Source organism: Balaenoptera borealis, assembly GCF_965194805.1.
Source record: "Balaenoptera borealis genome assembly, chromosome: 17".
In the NCBI taxonomy this organism is placed as follows: domain Eukaryota; kingdom Metazoa; phylum Chordata; class Mammalia; order Artiodactyla; family Balaenopteridae; genus Balaenoptera; species Balaenoptera borealis.
The window spans coordinates 22,942,644-22,958,027 of record NC_138876.1 but is presented as its reverse complement, the minus strand read 5'-3'; the positions used below and the strand labels follow the sequence as shown (position 1 = coordinate 22,958,027).

General features: G+C 37.7%; 1 protein-coding gene across 8 annotated transcripts in view; it reads right to left on the bottom strand.

The window, feature by feature from the left end:
- Window positions 1-3,790: 3,790 nt before the first annotated feature.
- Window positions 3,791-15,384, bottom strand: part of TRPS1 (transcriptional repressor GATA binding 1) — a 279,500-nt gene continuing 267,906 nt past the window's right edge. For all 8 annotated transcript variants that reach the window (XM_082364223.1, XM_082364227.1, XM_082364228.1 and 5 more), the window contains 2 exons: window positions 14,319-14,441; window positions 3,791-10,712 (listed from right to left, as the gene is read on the bottom strand). In XM_082364223.1, coding sequence (XP_082220349.1) covers window positions 9,651-10,712; window positions 14,319-14,441 — 1,185 coding nt within the window. In that variant the 3' untranslated portion in view covers window positions 3,791-9,650. The remainder of the gene's footprint in view (window positions 10,713-14,318; window positions 14,442-15,384) is intronic.

Here is a 15,384-nt window from a genome sequence, read left to right as displayed (position 1 = left end):
ATTTTCCTTTTACCTCAGGGGCTCCTCCCTCAGTCTCTGTGTCTCCTTTCCCTGATTACAAGTATTGGGTATATTTTCTTCTCTAATTGTTTACTCCCTAGATTATCTCAGTGAGTCCCATGATTTTAAATAGCGTCTATATGCTAATGCCTCTCCAACTCCAAACTCTAGACTCATAGACCTAATAGTCTGTTGGACCTTTCTGTTTGGTTCTTAGACTTTAGTTTGTCCTAAATTTAACTTCTTTCCTTCCACTCTCCCAACTTGATCAATCAAATCTGTTCTTCCAGTGGCTCAGACCAAAAATCTTAGCCTATTTCTTGACTCTTCTCTTTCTCTCACATGCTACATCCAGGCAATCTAGTTGGTTCTACGTCCTCAAACGATCTGTGGAATTTTAACTGCTCTTCTGCCCCTTACATCTCTTGCAGAAATTACTGAACTAGCTTCCAACCTGTCTCCTGGTTTCTCTCCTTTTATGATTTATTCCATAAATACCTCCCCTGATTTATGCCAAGCACAGGAGAGTCCCACTAAAACACAAATCAAGTAAGACTCCTCTGCTCGAAACACGAAAATACGTCCCTGCTTCATACAGAAGGAAAGCCACTATCCTCGAGGTGGCTTACGGTGTCCTAAATGATCTGCTTTCCTCCCACCTCAGTGTTTGTCTCTGAGTGAATTTCTAAATACTCTCCCCGTAGCTTACTCTGCCTGGACCACAATGGCCTCCTTGCTCTTCCTGACTCACCAGGTATACTGTCTCACCTGAGGGCCGCTGCACCAGCTGTCCATTCTACCGGTCCTTCCTTTAAGTCTTGGCTCAAATGAGGGCTGAACTGTTGTGTAGCTTATTGAATATGACAACTAGCCACTCATCTCCCTTTCATTCTGCTTTACTTTCTTCTCTAGAGCATTTATTACCTTCTAACATAAAATTTTATTTATATTATAATTTGTTTATTGTATATGTATGTTTTTTGTCTCTCTCCCTCCCGCAGAAACAGGAGTTTTGGTCTTTTTTTTTTTTTTTTTAAATAGTCCAAATGTCTGGAATAATCCCTGGTACATAGGGAAAGCTCCATTAATATTTGTTGAATGAATGCATGAAGCCTGGGTTTGTACAGCATGTCATCACCAACAACCAGCAAAACAACGACAGTGATCATTTCATTAGAGAAAAAAAAAATCATCAAGGCAATTATAAAAGATAAAATTATAGAGAACAAACCATCATATCAAATTGAGCTTTGTAAACTCACTGTATGCTTTTTAGAATACATCGATTCATTAGGTTATGTATGCTATATAGAAAGAAAATATCTAAGGAAATTGAAGCTCTGAAGAAAATACCATTGCTTGCATATTACACTAACTCTAGAAACTGACTGATGGGGACTTCCCTGGAGGTCCAGTGGTTAAGACTCTGAACTTCCACCGTAGGGAGCGTGGGTTCCACCCCTGGTCAGTGAACTAAGATCCTGCAGGCCATGTGGCGTGGCCAAAAAAAAAGAAAAAAAAAAAAACCCAAAATACAAACTGACTGATGTGTAAACTGCTTTCATGTAAGAGATGGTACAAGTTCTGAGAAAATGCCTGTTACGTATTGGTGGATTTTGAGTTCAAAAATATTCCTGGGAAATTACTTATAGTTTAGTGCTTATGCAATTTTAACTTGGAAATGTACCTTCCATTTATGGAAATAATTTAAAGAATTTCTATTATACTTTCTAATAATCCTTGCTCTCCTGGTTTCTATTGCTTACCTGAAGAGAAAAGTTAATATTTGTTAATTGTTGAGCAGGAAGTTGGGTGAATGGGTTGTTACCTCACGTAAAGTATTTTATATAAATACAATTGACCCTTGAACAACTGGGGTTTTACAGCGCTGACCCTCTGTGCAGTTGAAAATCCACCCGTAATTTATAGTTGGCCCAACACATCCACGATCCCTTCATATCTGAGGTTCTTCCTCCGCAGATTCAACCAACCATGGATCATGCAGTACTATGGTTATTTACTATTAAAAAAACCCCACATATAAGTGAACCCATGCAGTTCAAATCCATGTTGTTCAAGGGTCAACTGTACTACAACGTTTATGAAAAATGGCTTTCAGAACTGACATCCTGAGTATATTGGAGAACAGCATTATAAATCTAACAATAAGATTTCATATACAAATTACCTATTTTTATTTAAAGAAATTCTACATAACATGAAACTCTACATAACATGCAAAAGCCCCTCCCTTCCTATCTACTGTTATTCTTTACTTTTCTAGCCCTGTTATTTTTACTCTAAAATATGACCTGGAGAGGAAAATAAGGACATCTTGGACATTACTGGACATTAATTTTAGCAACTTTGAATAGTTTTTGAGATTTTTTTGTTCCTACCAGTGTGTTAAAAAAAAAAAAGAAAGAAAACTTGTACTTGGGGTTACAAAGATGGAGAACAAAAGTACAAAGTAATTAGCAGTATGCTAAAAAAAATAGGGCTTTTTTCTCTTCTGTGCAAATGTTTTTCGTCTTAAGCAAATTTGGCTGCGAAAGAGTCAGGCAGGTGCTGCCACAGTGCTTTCGGGTTTCCTGGCAGAGCTGGTGATGAACTGGGACCTGAGACAAAACCCAGAGGAGCCACAGCTAACCTCAGCCTTTTGCCCAATTTCCTCCCTGCCAGTTACCAGAGTTCACTATTGTTCACGCTCCAGGGCTCACACTCTGCCTGTCTAGGGGTGGAATGTATTCTGAAGAAGTGTTTTGTTTGGCTTGCGGTATTAAAAAAAAAAAAGGTCAGTCACTGACATTCAAAATTAGATTTCATAGAAAATTCCTTTGTCCAGATTTTCTTGAAAACTGCAAATCTGGGAACACAAGTCAGCTTGGCAATATTCTTAGAGCTGAGGAAAGGCTACCTTTATATAGAGTTCCTGGCTTCACCCACACAGGCCACTTGCCTGCTCCTTTTGTGCACCGAGTTTCTGACCCCAGCCCGGATATGGGATACCAAAATGTGAGGGTGGGATGTCCACGCTGATTCACTCTTCTTCCCTCCCCTCAAACTATGGTAAAGAGCTGATGGGCACATAGTTCTCCTTGAATGGGATTCTGACAGTCCTGGGTGAGAATAAAGTGTATTTAACTTTACCTGAAAAGTCTTCCCTGAGAGAAGAATCAAATTCTATATAAGGAAAACAAATCACATTAAGTGTTCTTATTACACTCTTATCTAGAGAATGTTGCCTCCAGCTGTGAAACAAGCTCATTACCATTATGATCAGCCCCTCAAAGCCTTTACTCTGCTGTTTTCAAAACAGGGGAAAAGAGAAAGAACTAGAAAAAATAAAGGATTTGTTAATTTGGGTTCACAAAAATGAGAAGTGAAGATTGGGCTAGGAGGGTAAACACTAATTAATTCGAAATTTCCAAAATAAATCTTCTGAAGCAAGGAGTTATTTATATATTTTACATCCTGTCCTTTTTGTGTTTTTCCTTCTGGCCATAAACATTTGGGTGAGTCTTCTTTGCCTACCTAGTTTTCTTCTGCCTCTTTCCTCTTTCAAAATCAACCTTCCGGAAACCTCTCTGATTAATTTCATCTTAAGGCAACACACAAGGCATGTAATATATTAACATAAACTTCTTGAGATGATTTATCAAGATCTTCACATCATATTCATGTGGGTATACTAAATTGAATTCAAACTTAGACTTCAAAAGCAGGATTTTTTACATATTGTAACAATCATTTCCCAATACTCGACACTCAATACGTGATACTCAATAAATGTTTTTGAAATAAACACAATTTTTATTGTTAATCTTCCTAAAGAAAACTTGTATAATTTTTTTTTACACAAAATCTATCAATAAGAGATTGATTGGTTAAAGGAAAAAAAAAAGCAAAGCAAAACAAAACAAGTTGAGAGAATCCAGGCTTTTTCAGTCTTAGTCATATTGTTTTGAAAATGGTGATTTGATTTCACCGTCTCAATTCATCAGAACCTGTCTATATGTTACAATGGTCTGAATTTCCTATTGCTACATGGATGAAAGTGAATCCATATAAAACATACCAACACCATTATGTATAACTGGTGGTAAAACTTTATTATTCAAGTTTAGATGTAACAGACATCTTTGCTGCCTGAAGATTGTTTGCATAAGAAATACACCAAGAACATGTTTGTGAGTAGAAATGAACATGCACTATGAAAACAAAATTAAATAAAACAAAAAAAAAATTCCATGTGTTGTAAGAACAGAACTATTATAGCCAACATTCTAGTATTCAAATCAGGACTACAAATTGAATTTTTTCTTAGCAACATGAAATCATTCCATATGAAAGACATTTTCTGCTGGTGAATATTGCTGTAGGTGAATTTTACATTGGCATTTTGAGATGTTTCCCATCCCATCCCACCCCCCCAAATTATTCATGTTGTCACCCAAAGAAATTTGGCATTTCTTACTGTGATACTTGCCCTGTTGGTAGCCATTAAGAAACTATGGTTTTATCAGCCTTGTAATAGTTTTGCCTCTTCATAGTCAACGCTATAGGCTGCCTAATTATGATATTTACAGCTCATATTTAATAAAAATGACCCCAACCTTTCCTGGCCCTTGGGAACTGAGAGTTTAAATAAGCCCCTTGGCCATATAATAATACTTGGCACTCCCATGGTGCCTTTCAACCAAGGATCTCAAAGTGCTTTACAAACAAGTACTACATTACCATTATTATTATTATTATTAATATTATTATTATTAATATATTTTTTTTCCATTTTACAGGTGAGGAACCTGAGGCACAAAAAGAAAAAAGTGATTTGTTGCAGGTCATACAATTAAAAAAAAAAACCAGGGGTAAAAAATCAGTATACAGTTTTGGGACTCATGGGTCTTGAGGGACCATTTTCTCTGATGAAGAAAGGCTAAACGTTATTTCCTTGTAAAGTTACTCCTGCTTTTCTCTGGTGTAGGACGGAGTGAAGCTTCTAGCTCTACTTTTCAAGAGAACAACATGTGAGCATACATTATCCAGTTTCCATGTGTGGACCAATGTTGAATTTCACATTTTCTTCATCCCTGACTTGACACACTTCAACCTAGCATCTTCCATAGGTCCTAATTACTGCAGATAACTGTTGATGTTTTCTAAACCATTGACCGCTAGCAGGAACACGTGGGTCTGCTGTCTATGAAACGCTAACTGAAAACCAAAAGGAAGTGCACTGCAAAGAAGCCATGCCTTCTGCCCTTGGCCAAGTCTTTCTTTGGGAAAATAACACAGCCCTTCCAAGTCCCGGTGCATGTCTTTCTATCCTCTTCTCATTTACAGTTGCCTGCTGATAGAATTCCACTTAGTAGTACCTACCTTTGGTTAGCATCTTTAGTCTCACATTCAGGTTGGGTTTCAATTCCTCCATTTTCTCCTGTGATCTAGGACAGTCAGCAAGCTTTCACCTACTCACTCACCAAAGATGCCTCGCATTTTTTTTGTCATGGCTCTCAACCCAAAGACAGGAAGCTGCGAGCTCAAAGTAAACTTTAGGCAAAAAGCTGGCATATGGCACAGAAGCTGACCACCAGCTCCTTCATGCTTCCACCGCGGATTGTCAGATCTTCTCTCTCTAGAATTGTGTTCATGTTCACTTACTAAACAGGCAGGCAATTCAGAGGTCTTAAGACAGGTCACCTGGTGATGTTTTGTAGCCACACAGGAGGAGGCTAATCATTATTTTAGTAGCAGTACTGATACTCTTCAATTAATTAAGAAAAACATATATCCTCAGGCATTTTAAAAAAACATATACATTTAATATTTTTGGAGCTGTATTTGCATTGGATCATCATAGATTATGTGCACATGTGCAATCATAAACATAATGTGCTACCACAGGCTTCAACAAAGAGCTGTTAAAGATAATCACTTTTTTTCTTCTTCTCATTAATGTTACCTTAGAAAAAAATCCCCATGCTTGCTTTCTAAAAACTACCTTTACTAAAAGAGAACAGTTTAGAAGAAAACATCACTATCTTAAAAGTTGATTTTTTAAAAGAACATCTCAATATGTCATATAGAAAGAATGGGCACACTCTTTTCCTTTTGAACTACAGAGTTATTAACGTGTTAACCGTGAGAGCTCCATCCTTTTCTCATATACTTAAGAGTCATGTAGTGTCTCTCAATCCACAGTCTTCTGAGGTGGGCTGGCTCTTTATGATATTTCTATCCCAAACAACAATATGAATATATGGGTGAGAGGTGAAGAGAGAAAGAGTGAGAAAAAGGAGAATGAGAATGCATGAGCTGGTTTTGGCCTAAAGTTTGATCCAAAGCCCAATTCAGAATATGGACATGTACTTTTAAAAGACTTACAGTTTTTAAATGACATACAATTTTAGCTGGCGTATAGTTTTTATCATAGGGAAAGCCTTTTCCAAGAGGGGAAATTCCTAAGTCATTTTGAAAGTCCTAAAAAAAAAAAAAAGTTAAGTACCTAAATAGCTCATTTAAAATCATAATTTAAGACAAAATGATTCAGAAATCTTAAACCCAAATAAAAATAAAGATACTAACCAATCAGTTTTGTAATATATTTTGAGAGCTGGAACAAAGGCTTTCTTTCACAAGTCAAAAAAATAAGAGGTATTTTAGTGTTGTGATAAATTTTCATCTTTTTTTATAGCCCAACCTCTTCCCCATCAAAATATGGGAAAAATAAAATAAAATAATCAATAATAAAGGAATACGGAATAAAATCTATTGTGTCAATGCTATCTAAGAATATTCTACCAAAAGTAGACTGACCATAAGTATTACAAGAATAGTGATATGTATTCCCATTGCTAACCATTACTACTTGTCTGTCTGAGAAAAATAAAAACAAAAACAAAAAAACAGATTAAAAAAAAGACATATATACCAAAAAAGAACAACCTATTTGTGTCTGACACACTGGAGAAACTGCTTAAGGAGTAGTTTTGCCCAATAAGTCATACCTGTACTATTGCCCAAGTTAACCAAACTTCGGGTATTTTCTGATTTGAGCAGTCCACATATCATGTTACTTGCAGATTGCCACAGTGCACTTTGTTTCTAGTCCTTTCACTAAAAAAATTAAATATAGTTTTGTTGTTTGGGAAATCTCCTCTTGTTTAGATCTTTAATCACCACCTCTCCAATCTGCCTGTACATTTTGAGATGCATTCATCAAAATTCCTAAGAAAGATAAATGACATCACATAATTTGAATGTCCAAGCCCCTCATTCCACCTCTCTATCTCAGTTCATGTGAATTATATTAGAGCTACTTGACAGGTAAGATTGGAATAGGACCCTTTAAAAATGAAACTGAAGCAGAAGTCTTAGTCCTGATTTCTTTCCTTCTCTCTCTCTCTCTTTTCTTTTTTTTTAACATGAAAATGAAAATGCAAGAATGGAAATGACAACACAACATCAGAAAGACATTTTTAACTTCATTCACTACAACAGTCACAAACTGGTTGAACTCTACCTGCCATCCATTTAAAGAAACGAAGACCTGGCACTGTGAAAAAGAAACAAAACCCAAACAAAACAAAACAATACAAAGCAACTGCGCATTAATGTAAAAATGGAGTGCAAATGCGACTACAGAATGCAATAAAAACATCAGTGCTGCAGATTCCAGCAGCACTTATCAAAATAATTTCTGAAATGTTTCATCTGAAACATAGACAAAGCAATAAAAAGAGGATATATGTTTATCACTTTAAGCATAACAATGTGAGTTAAGAGCTTAAAAATTAAAAAAAAAAAAGTACTTGGAATGAATAGTGCTACCCTTTTTTTCCTAAGTAGGCATAAAAATATTTTCATTTCCTTCTTGTTTTCCATACCATTATATCAAGAACTTTCATTTGTTTCATGTTACCGTTTACAACTTTAATGCACACACACACACACACACACACACACAAAAGATATCTACCGCAATAGAAATAGTTGCTTCATTACCTTGTTTGCTACATTTGCAAATGTAAACAGCTAGGCAGAGCCAGAACTGACTCTAATGCATGATGGAATATCTTTGTTGCATACGTACACTGTAGAAAATAATTATTCAATATGTCAGGCACCATTATTTGAAATGTAATACATTAATATTTACTAGAAAAATAAGGTTTTTTTTTTCCTATTTGTTCTCCCAACTTCTTTAATGAAATAAGTTAATCTGACAGTGCATCCAGTAGCTTGTAATATCTTCTACATCTCCGTGGCAAAAAATAAACTACTGGTTGGGACAATATAATGCAAATTATTAAAGTCAGTCCTTGTACATACATCTGTGTAGCAAGCATTGAGGCTCGACTAACAGCACCTTTAACCAATTATTTAATGTTCAGTTATTTAGCCCTATTTCCCTGAGCAGTTATGCTGAGGCTTTCCCTTCATGGATAGTTTTACAAAGCCTTGTGTATTAAAAGTACTATGAAGAGCAAACTTCTAAGAATCCTATTTAATGCTACTTAACTAAACCTGTATAAATCTAATGAAGGGATTGATTGGTACATATACCAACTGTCAGTCTGTGGTAACGTAACTTTAGACGCTGCCTGACCACAAAGTTTGGAAATTATACTTAAACCAAAAGAAAATAAATAAATACAGCAGGTTACCTTGTGGAGAAATACCATGTGTTCTAAACCAATGAAGCCCATGGTCTGAACTTTTGCATCCATCTAGTCTTTTGAACGGAGGGGATCCCTTTAGTTAGAACGTGCCAAGTGAGATTAGTGACCAAGAGGAAGCTTAAAAAACAAACCCAAACTGGTTCATCACATACAAGAAAGAAAAGATCTGGCTAAAATAAAATTACTACGTAAGCACTGAGGACATTGTTTTTAAAAATGCATATATATTTGGACAAAATGACCCTAAATTGCAAACAAGAGGACTATTTTTGAAAGGAGTATTTGAACAGCTAAAGGACAAAAATATCAGAGAGGGTGTGCATGTGTATGTACAGGCAGGGCTGGCCAAAATCATTGTCACTTTTCCCGCTGTTCTCTCCCCAAGCCTAACCACAGCTCGCATTGCTAGGTCTAAATTCGAAACATGATCAATGAGAGAATTCTCATCCAGGAAGGTGCCATTTTCCTTTCACTGCCCTGGAGATTAGATTTCTCCTCATCTGCCTAGGATTTCAAGACACTTCGAAATTGAGGCAACAATTTATGGTTTTTGAACAAATGGGCCAATGGCCAGCCCAATACTGCTTTAGGATCATAATATGTAAACCCTTCCAAATTCTAGACAGCTTTGATCTCTTTCTTTACAAACATAATAATTATAGTCTGGTGATACTTCTTATGGATGGTTTCCATAGTACACATTCACCAAGATGGTTCTGACCTACTAGGTTCTAAACAGGACCATATACCATCTTCCATTTTTTTCTCACTGACCATTTGTCTCACTTTTTAATCTTGGTAACCTACTCATCAAAAGAAAGAATAATAAAAGAAGGGAATTTCATGTTGGATAAGGCAGGCTCTATGAAGTATTTTTTTTTAAATAGGTCTTCATAAGACATTACAAGCTATTGAATTCCCATCAAGAAAACCTATTTCTATTTAATTGTGCTAAGTGCTAAGGTTTTACTCTTTAGGTTTTCCATTTTTTTCCACTTGTGCATTGTTCCTATGCAGGCCCCTCTGGATATGAGTTGTGAAGTCATATTTGTCCGTGCAAAGATGCTGGCATATGCTGCACTGGAAAGGTCCACTGTCACCATGGCAACTCATATGCAAAGCATACATCACTTCATCCAGAAAGACAATGCCACAGTGCACACATTTTGTTGAAAGTTCATCTTGAGTACTTCTATCAACTTTCTCTGTTTTTACTACATTCAAGGGACCTTCATTTTTTACATTTGATGGTGCCTTCGTTTTCTCCTTGGAGGCACCGTTTGCAGTTGGCCCAGGTCTGGAATGCTTGATCGCCAAATCTAGAGGAATGTCATTGTCTGATCCAACAGCTGAAAAGTGAGGAGGCAGATTGAAGGTGGGGTAAGGCACATAGTTTTGGCAAGGATTTGGTAGGCCAGGCACGTGACTCAAGTAGTGCGGATTCCCAGGAACGGAGAGCTTATATTTACTCCAGAACCGCAGCCAATCAGCTTCACTCTGGAAGTCATTATGTACAAAGGGAAGTCCAAAAAGGGGGTACTGGTACTTTTCAATAGGGCTGCCTGGTGGTGAATAATTTGGGTGCTTCGCGGGTCTCATGTACTTTTCTATGGGACTGCCTCTCTCAGAACTTCCTTTCCCTTCAGATACGGATGAACTATTTCCTGGGTCTCCAGTACTTTCCTGAGGACTTTTTATCTGAATGTGCAAAGGTTGCATCCTTTTGTGAATATCCAGAGTTTGGCTGACCATGACTGGCTGCTGAGCAGAATGGCTTTTAGTCAATGAACCCTGGGCTTCGTATTTACTCAGGCTGGGGAGCGGAATTTCTCTCTGGTGACCTTCAGTTAAGTGATCTTCTGACCGCCTCTCTAAGGGGCTGCCATTGACTTGCTCTTCACTGCCGGCCCTCTGCTGTTTGTTGAGCTGCTCGGCCTGAAGTGCCTCTGGGTTAAGGCGCTTTCTTGTTCTTCTCCTAATAATCTGCTCACCGTTGTTTTGTTTAATGATGTTTAAAGGCCTGGGAGTCTTCGGGGAACACACACACAATACACAAAAGGAAAACATTAAAAAACACATTAAAATGCATTAACAATTCCTCACAAATATAAACCATGCTTAAGTTCAAAGCAAAGATAGGCTTTACGTTATAGATTTACTAAATCTCCTCCTTTTGCCCTAAGCAGGATCAGAGGAAGTAACCAAGGCACATTATTTTACCCTAATTAAATCATGCCCATCTTTACAGGGAGGACTGAAAAACCTTAAGCTACTTGGAAACAGCTTTTCCAAACTCAATAGATTTTGGAATTGCATTATTTCGTGATAAAACGGTGTTTAAAGTTACTTGAAGAAATGTGATTTTTCTGAAATATTCTCAACTTTTGAGTCATGCACCAAGATGTCAACATAGTAACATGGGAGATAGGTTTTGATGACAACTGTGGAAAAATGATACATGGCTGCAGTCTGAATTGTGTCCCCCTCTCCCCGCCCCCCCCCTACAATTCATAGGTTGAAGCTCTAACCCCAATGTGACTGTATCTGAAGATAAGGCCTTTAGGAGGTAAATATGGTTAAGTGAGGACACAGTGAGAAGGCAGCCTTCTACAAGCCAGGAAGAGAGCTCTCACCAGAACATACCCAGGCTGGCACCCTAATCTCAGGTTTCCAGCCCCAGAACTGTGTGAAAATAAATGTCTGTTGTTTAAGCCACCCAGTCTATGGTATTTTGTTATGCCAGCCCCAGCTGACTAAATATAGAATATTAAACATCAGAACATAAATAATCAAAGACAAACTGACAGAATTGTAAGGAAAGATATCAGGTAATCAAAGCCATTATCAGTGAGAGGTTTTTTAAAAAATCTCTCACGTTTTTTTCTCCTTTAATTATGTAAGCACTCACTATGGAAGATTTTACTTGTTAACAGGGGAAGCATTTGTTTTCTGTTGACAATCTAAATTTATTGGTAGGCTCGGTTCAAATATCCTATCTGTCAGTCTACTCTGTACTTAAATAGAATGCTGACTTTCACTCAGCTTAAGTATTATATGATTCGTATTTATGTACATGGTCAACAGGTGTTTATATTACATGATTAAAATCCATAGATAAGACTATAATAAAAACTTTACTTGCAGTAAGAGCTCTAATTTTGATTTATAAAATCAAGAGAATATGTTTAATAAATCAATGCATATTTACAGATTAAAAATTTAGGAGAATCTTTAAATGGGCTAAAATCTGATTTTTCTAAAAGATTACTGAAATCAGGAAGTAATCTCTACATAAAATATGAATATAAACAATATGTAACTTGTGAATTATACCTAGAAAGGATGCACCTCAATGCAGGAGAGTACTTTTTATATGTTAAACAAAATACAAAACCTTTTGCAGTGTTTTTATTGTCACAAAGATATTTTGAAGGAAAATGGATAACACACTTGTTCCTGACAATCAAATTATTCATTTCAGAATGAAAATGCCACATCCCCTTGGATAGTCCATGTTCATTTACTTTGTTCAGAATTTCAGGTTTATAAAGAGCTCATATTCATATTATAAAAATATGCAGGGGCTTCCCTGGGGGCGCAGTGGTTGAGAATCTGCCTGCCAATGCAGGGGACACGGGTTCGAGCCCTGGTCTGGGAAGATCCCACATGCCGCGGAGCAACTAGGCCCGTGAGCCACAACTACTGAGCCTGAGCGTCTGGAGCCTGTGCTCCGCAACAAGAGAGGTCGCGATAGTGAGAGGCCCGCGCACCGCGATGAAGAGTGGCCCCCGCTTGCCACAACTAGAGAAAGCCCTTGCACAGAAACGAAGACCCAACACAGCCAAAAACAAATAAATTAATTTAAAAAAAAAATATATATATATAAAAAATGCAGTAGTTAATCTCTATCTTCTAAAGAAATCTGAAATATGCATTAATACCTTTTTTAAACTTTCATAATTTTTGTGGCAGTCTTTGACATGAAATGTGAGCATAACCTTTATGTGTTTAAATTTGTGATTTTAAAAAACCTCAGAATTGAAAACATCTCATCTCTGGAGAGATGAATATTAAAATAATTGTAAAAAAGTTTAGTTTATATCGCAGTTGTTAAATTACCATAACCTGGAAGAGCAGCAGTTTAATTAATTTTTGGCCTTTGATTGGTCTGAGTTCAATTAAAATTATTAATGTCAGTACCCATTGAATGGAAGCTTATTGCTGTGCTTAAGTGGTGAAGTTTAAGAAAAAGTAAGGTGATGGTGGTGTGTGTGTGTGTCGGGGGAGGGGGGGGGCGGAAATCCTTCTATTAGCTCCATGCTAATAACTAAGGTTTTTACAGTTTACTACCAATTAGCATTGTTGGCAGCATGCATTTTTTAAAAGAGTGCTTCCAATGGTCCATTTAGGAGGACATTTTGTCTAAAATTATATTCTCCGTAGCTGTAATCTATTCATTGGCTGGTGCTAAGAGCTGTGGTAAAATGCCAAACAAAATGAAAAAGGCAGAGGGAAATAGATTTCTGTTTACTACATGGGGCATTCCTATTTTTTTGTTTGTTTGTTTGTTTGATTTATGGCTGTGTTGGGTCTTCGTCTCTGTGCGAGGGCTTTCTCTAGTTGTGGCGAGCGGGGGCCACTCTTCATCGCGGTGCGCGGGCCTCTCATTATCGTGGCCTCTCTTGTTGCGGAGCACAGGCTCCAGACGCGCGGGCTCAGTAGTTGTGGCGCACGGGCCTAGTTGCTCCGCGGCATGTGGGATCTTCGCAGACCAGGGCTCGAACCCGTGTCCCCTGCATTGGCAGGCAGATTCTCAACCACTGCGCCACCAGGGAAGCCCCGGCATTCCTATTTTTAAAGGCAGCTCTGGTCAGCAGATAAACTATCTAAACTAAAAAAATATCCAAGAAGTCAAATGCATATAAAGATGGGAGATTTGTGAGTTTAAATTTTATTAGAGGATTCCACCTACAATTTGGTTAGAAATAACTGAGGTACCTCAGAGAGCCCTAGAAATTAGTCAGCCAGAGATCTTAAAACACAAAGCACTTCTGCATCTTGCTCTGCTGTGTGCTCTTCAAGCCCTCAGGTACCTCAGATGCCATTGGCAGCACTGTAGAGCACTGGCATCCTGGGCCCCAGTTTAGAACCGCTCTTCTGAACGTGTCCAACTTCCAGCCCCCAAAGCAGCCCAAATGACACTTGCAAATTCCAATGGTAAACGGGAAAATAAGCATTTCCCCCCTGCCCTAGATGTTATAATGAATATGGGAGAGTCCCCCTTTTTATTTTAAACATTTTATGTACTTCTGCATTTTTGAGGTTTCTCCTCTCTACCTAAATTAATTTCACCGAACTCTGATAACCACTTGTTCAACTATCTGTTATGTGACGTTCCCAGAAATCAATCTTTTTCCTCTTTTATATCAAAAGAAGCATAATGCATTACTAATGATCTCAAATGTATCTCCCCATAACCTCTAAGGCCGGTCCACCATAAATCACATGTGCACTCAAAGCGACTGCATTAAACTCTGCAGGGGCAGGCACTGCAAGCCAGGGAATGGAACTTATCACGCCACAGACCAGGGTGCTTTATAAAGCTTTTCCTGAAACAGTCTAACAAGTTCTTACCGAGTGAAGCTTCTGGTAGAGGCCACACGCATTGCATACGTATCCGCCATTTGCATTCTTTCGCCAGAGAGAGGTCTTTGTGGTCAAGCAATTGGCACAAAAAACACCCGAGCCTCTACGCCTCTGAAATGGGAAAAAAAAAAAAAACACAAGGTCAGAGGTGAGTCACATGATCAGTGGAGTTAGACCAAATCAACCCAGGAGTTTTGTCTTTAGACTAGCAACAATGACAGTATAAAACCACACTGCCCATAATGAGGTCAGGTTCAATTGTGTTTAATAGGCACCACTGATTTTCATTATAATTAACCCTGCAGTGATGGATGAGGTGTGTGCAACACCAAAGGCCTTTCACAGAAACAGCTTTAACTTTTTGAACTTTGGGTTTTGTGCCTTTAATGATGGTTCCTAAATGCTGAACCCTAAAATATACCTTTTAAAAGTGTCAAAACAAAAGTCCAAAGACAGAGCCTGGCAATATGTTTAATATACTCTGGAAAGGGAGGCGCACAGGCTACCTGAGCTTTAAAATGTAGTCAAGCTTGGAATAAATGCGGCACGTAAACCACTTACAATTAAACCTGACGTGTGTCTTTCTGGATGTCATTCATGTAACATAAGTATTAAGAGACTGTAAGGCACTCAGTTCTAATTTTTGGTTTGCAACTGTAAAATCTGAAAGAGAACACACCCTCTATCTCCCAAAGCTGAGAGGAATAGTAGAAACTTCTGCCAACTAGAAGTACAGTATTACTAATGAGAATCCTTATGAGGGGCCTACTTAAGCCAGACAACATAGTCCCATCAATGGCTATTTATTTATTTTATTTGACTCAGACTTGGAAATCACAAGCATTTTTGAACACAAATTGATTTTAGTGGGCTGAATTCTCTAATCACCAGATTCAAAAATAATCCAAGAATATTTGAAAGTAGATCATTAGTATTGCTTGTTCCATTCTTGCTATCAAGTAATGATTCCATTAAACTTCTCATTGAAACAAAAGTCAGGCTGTGTTCCTAGGCGCAAATACTAACAGGCAGGAAATGGAACTCTCTTGCTGAA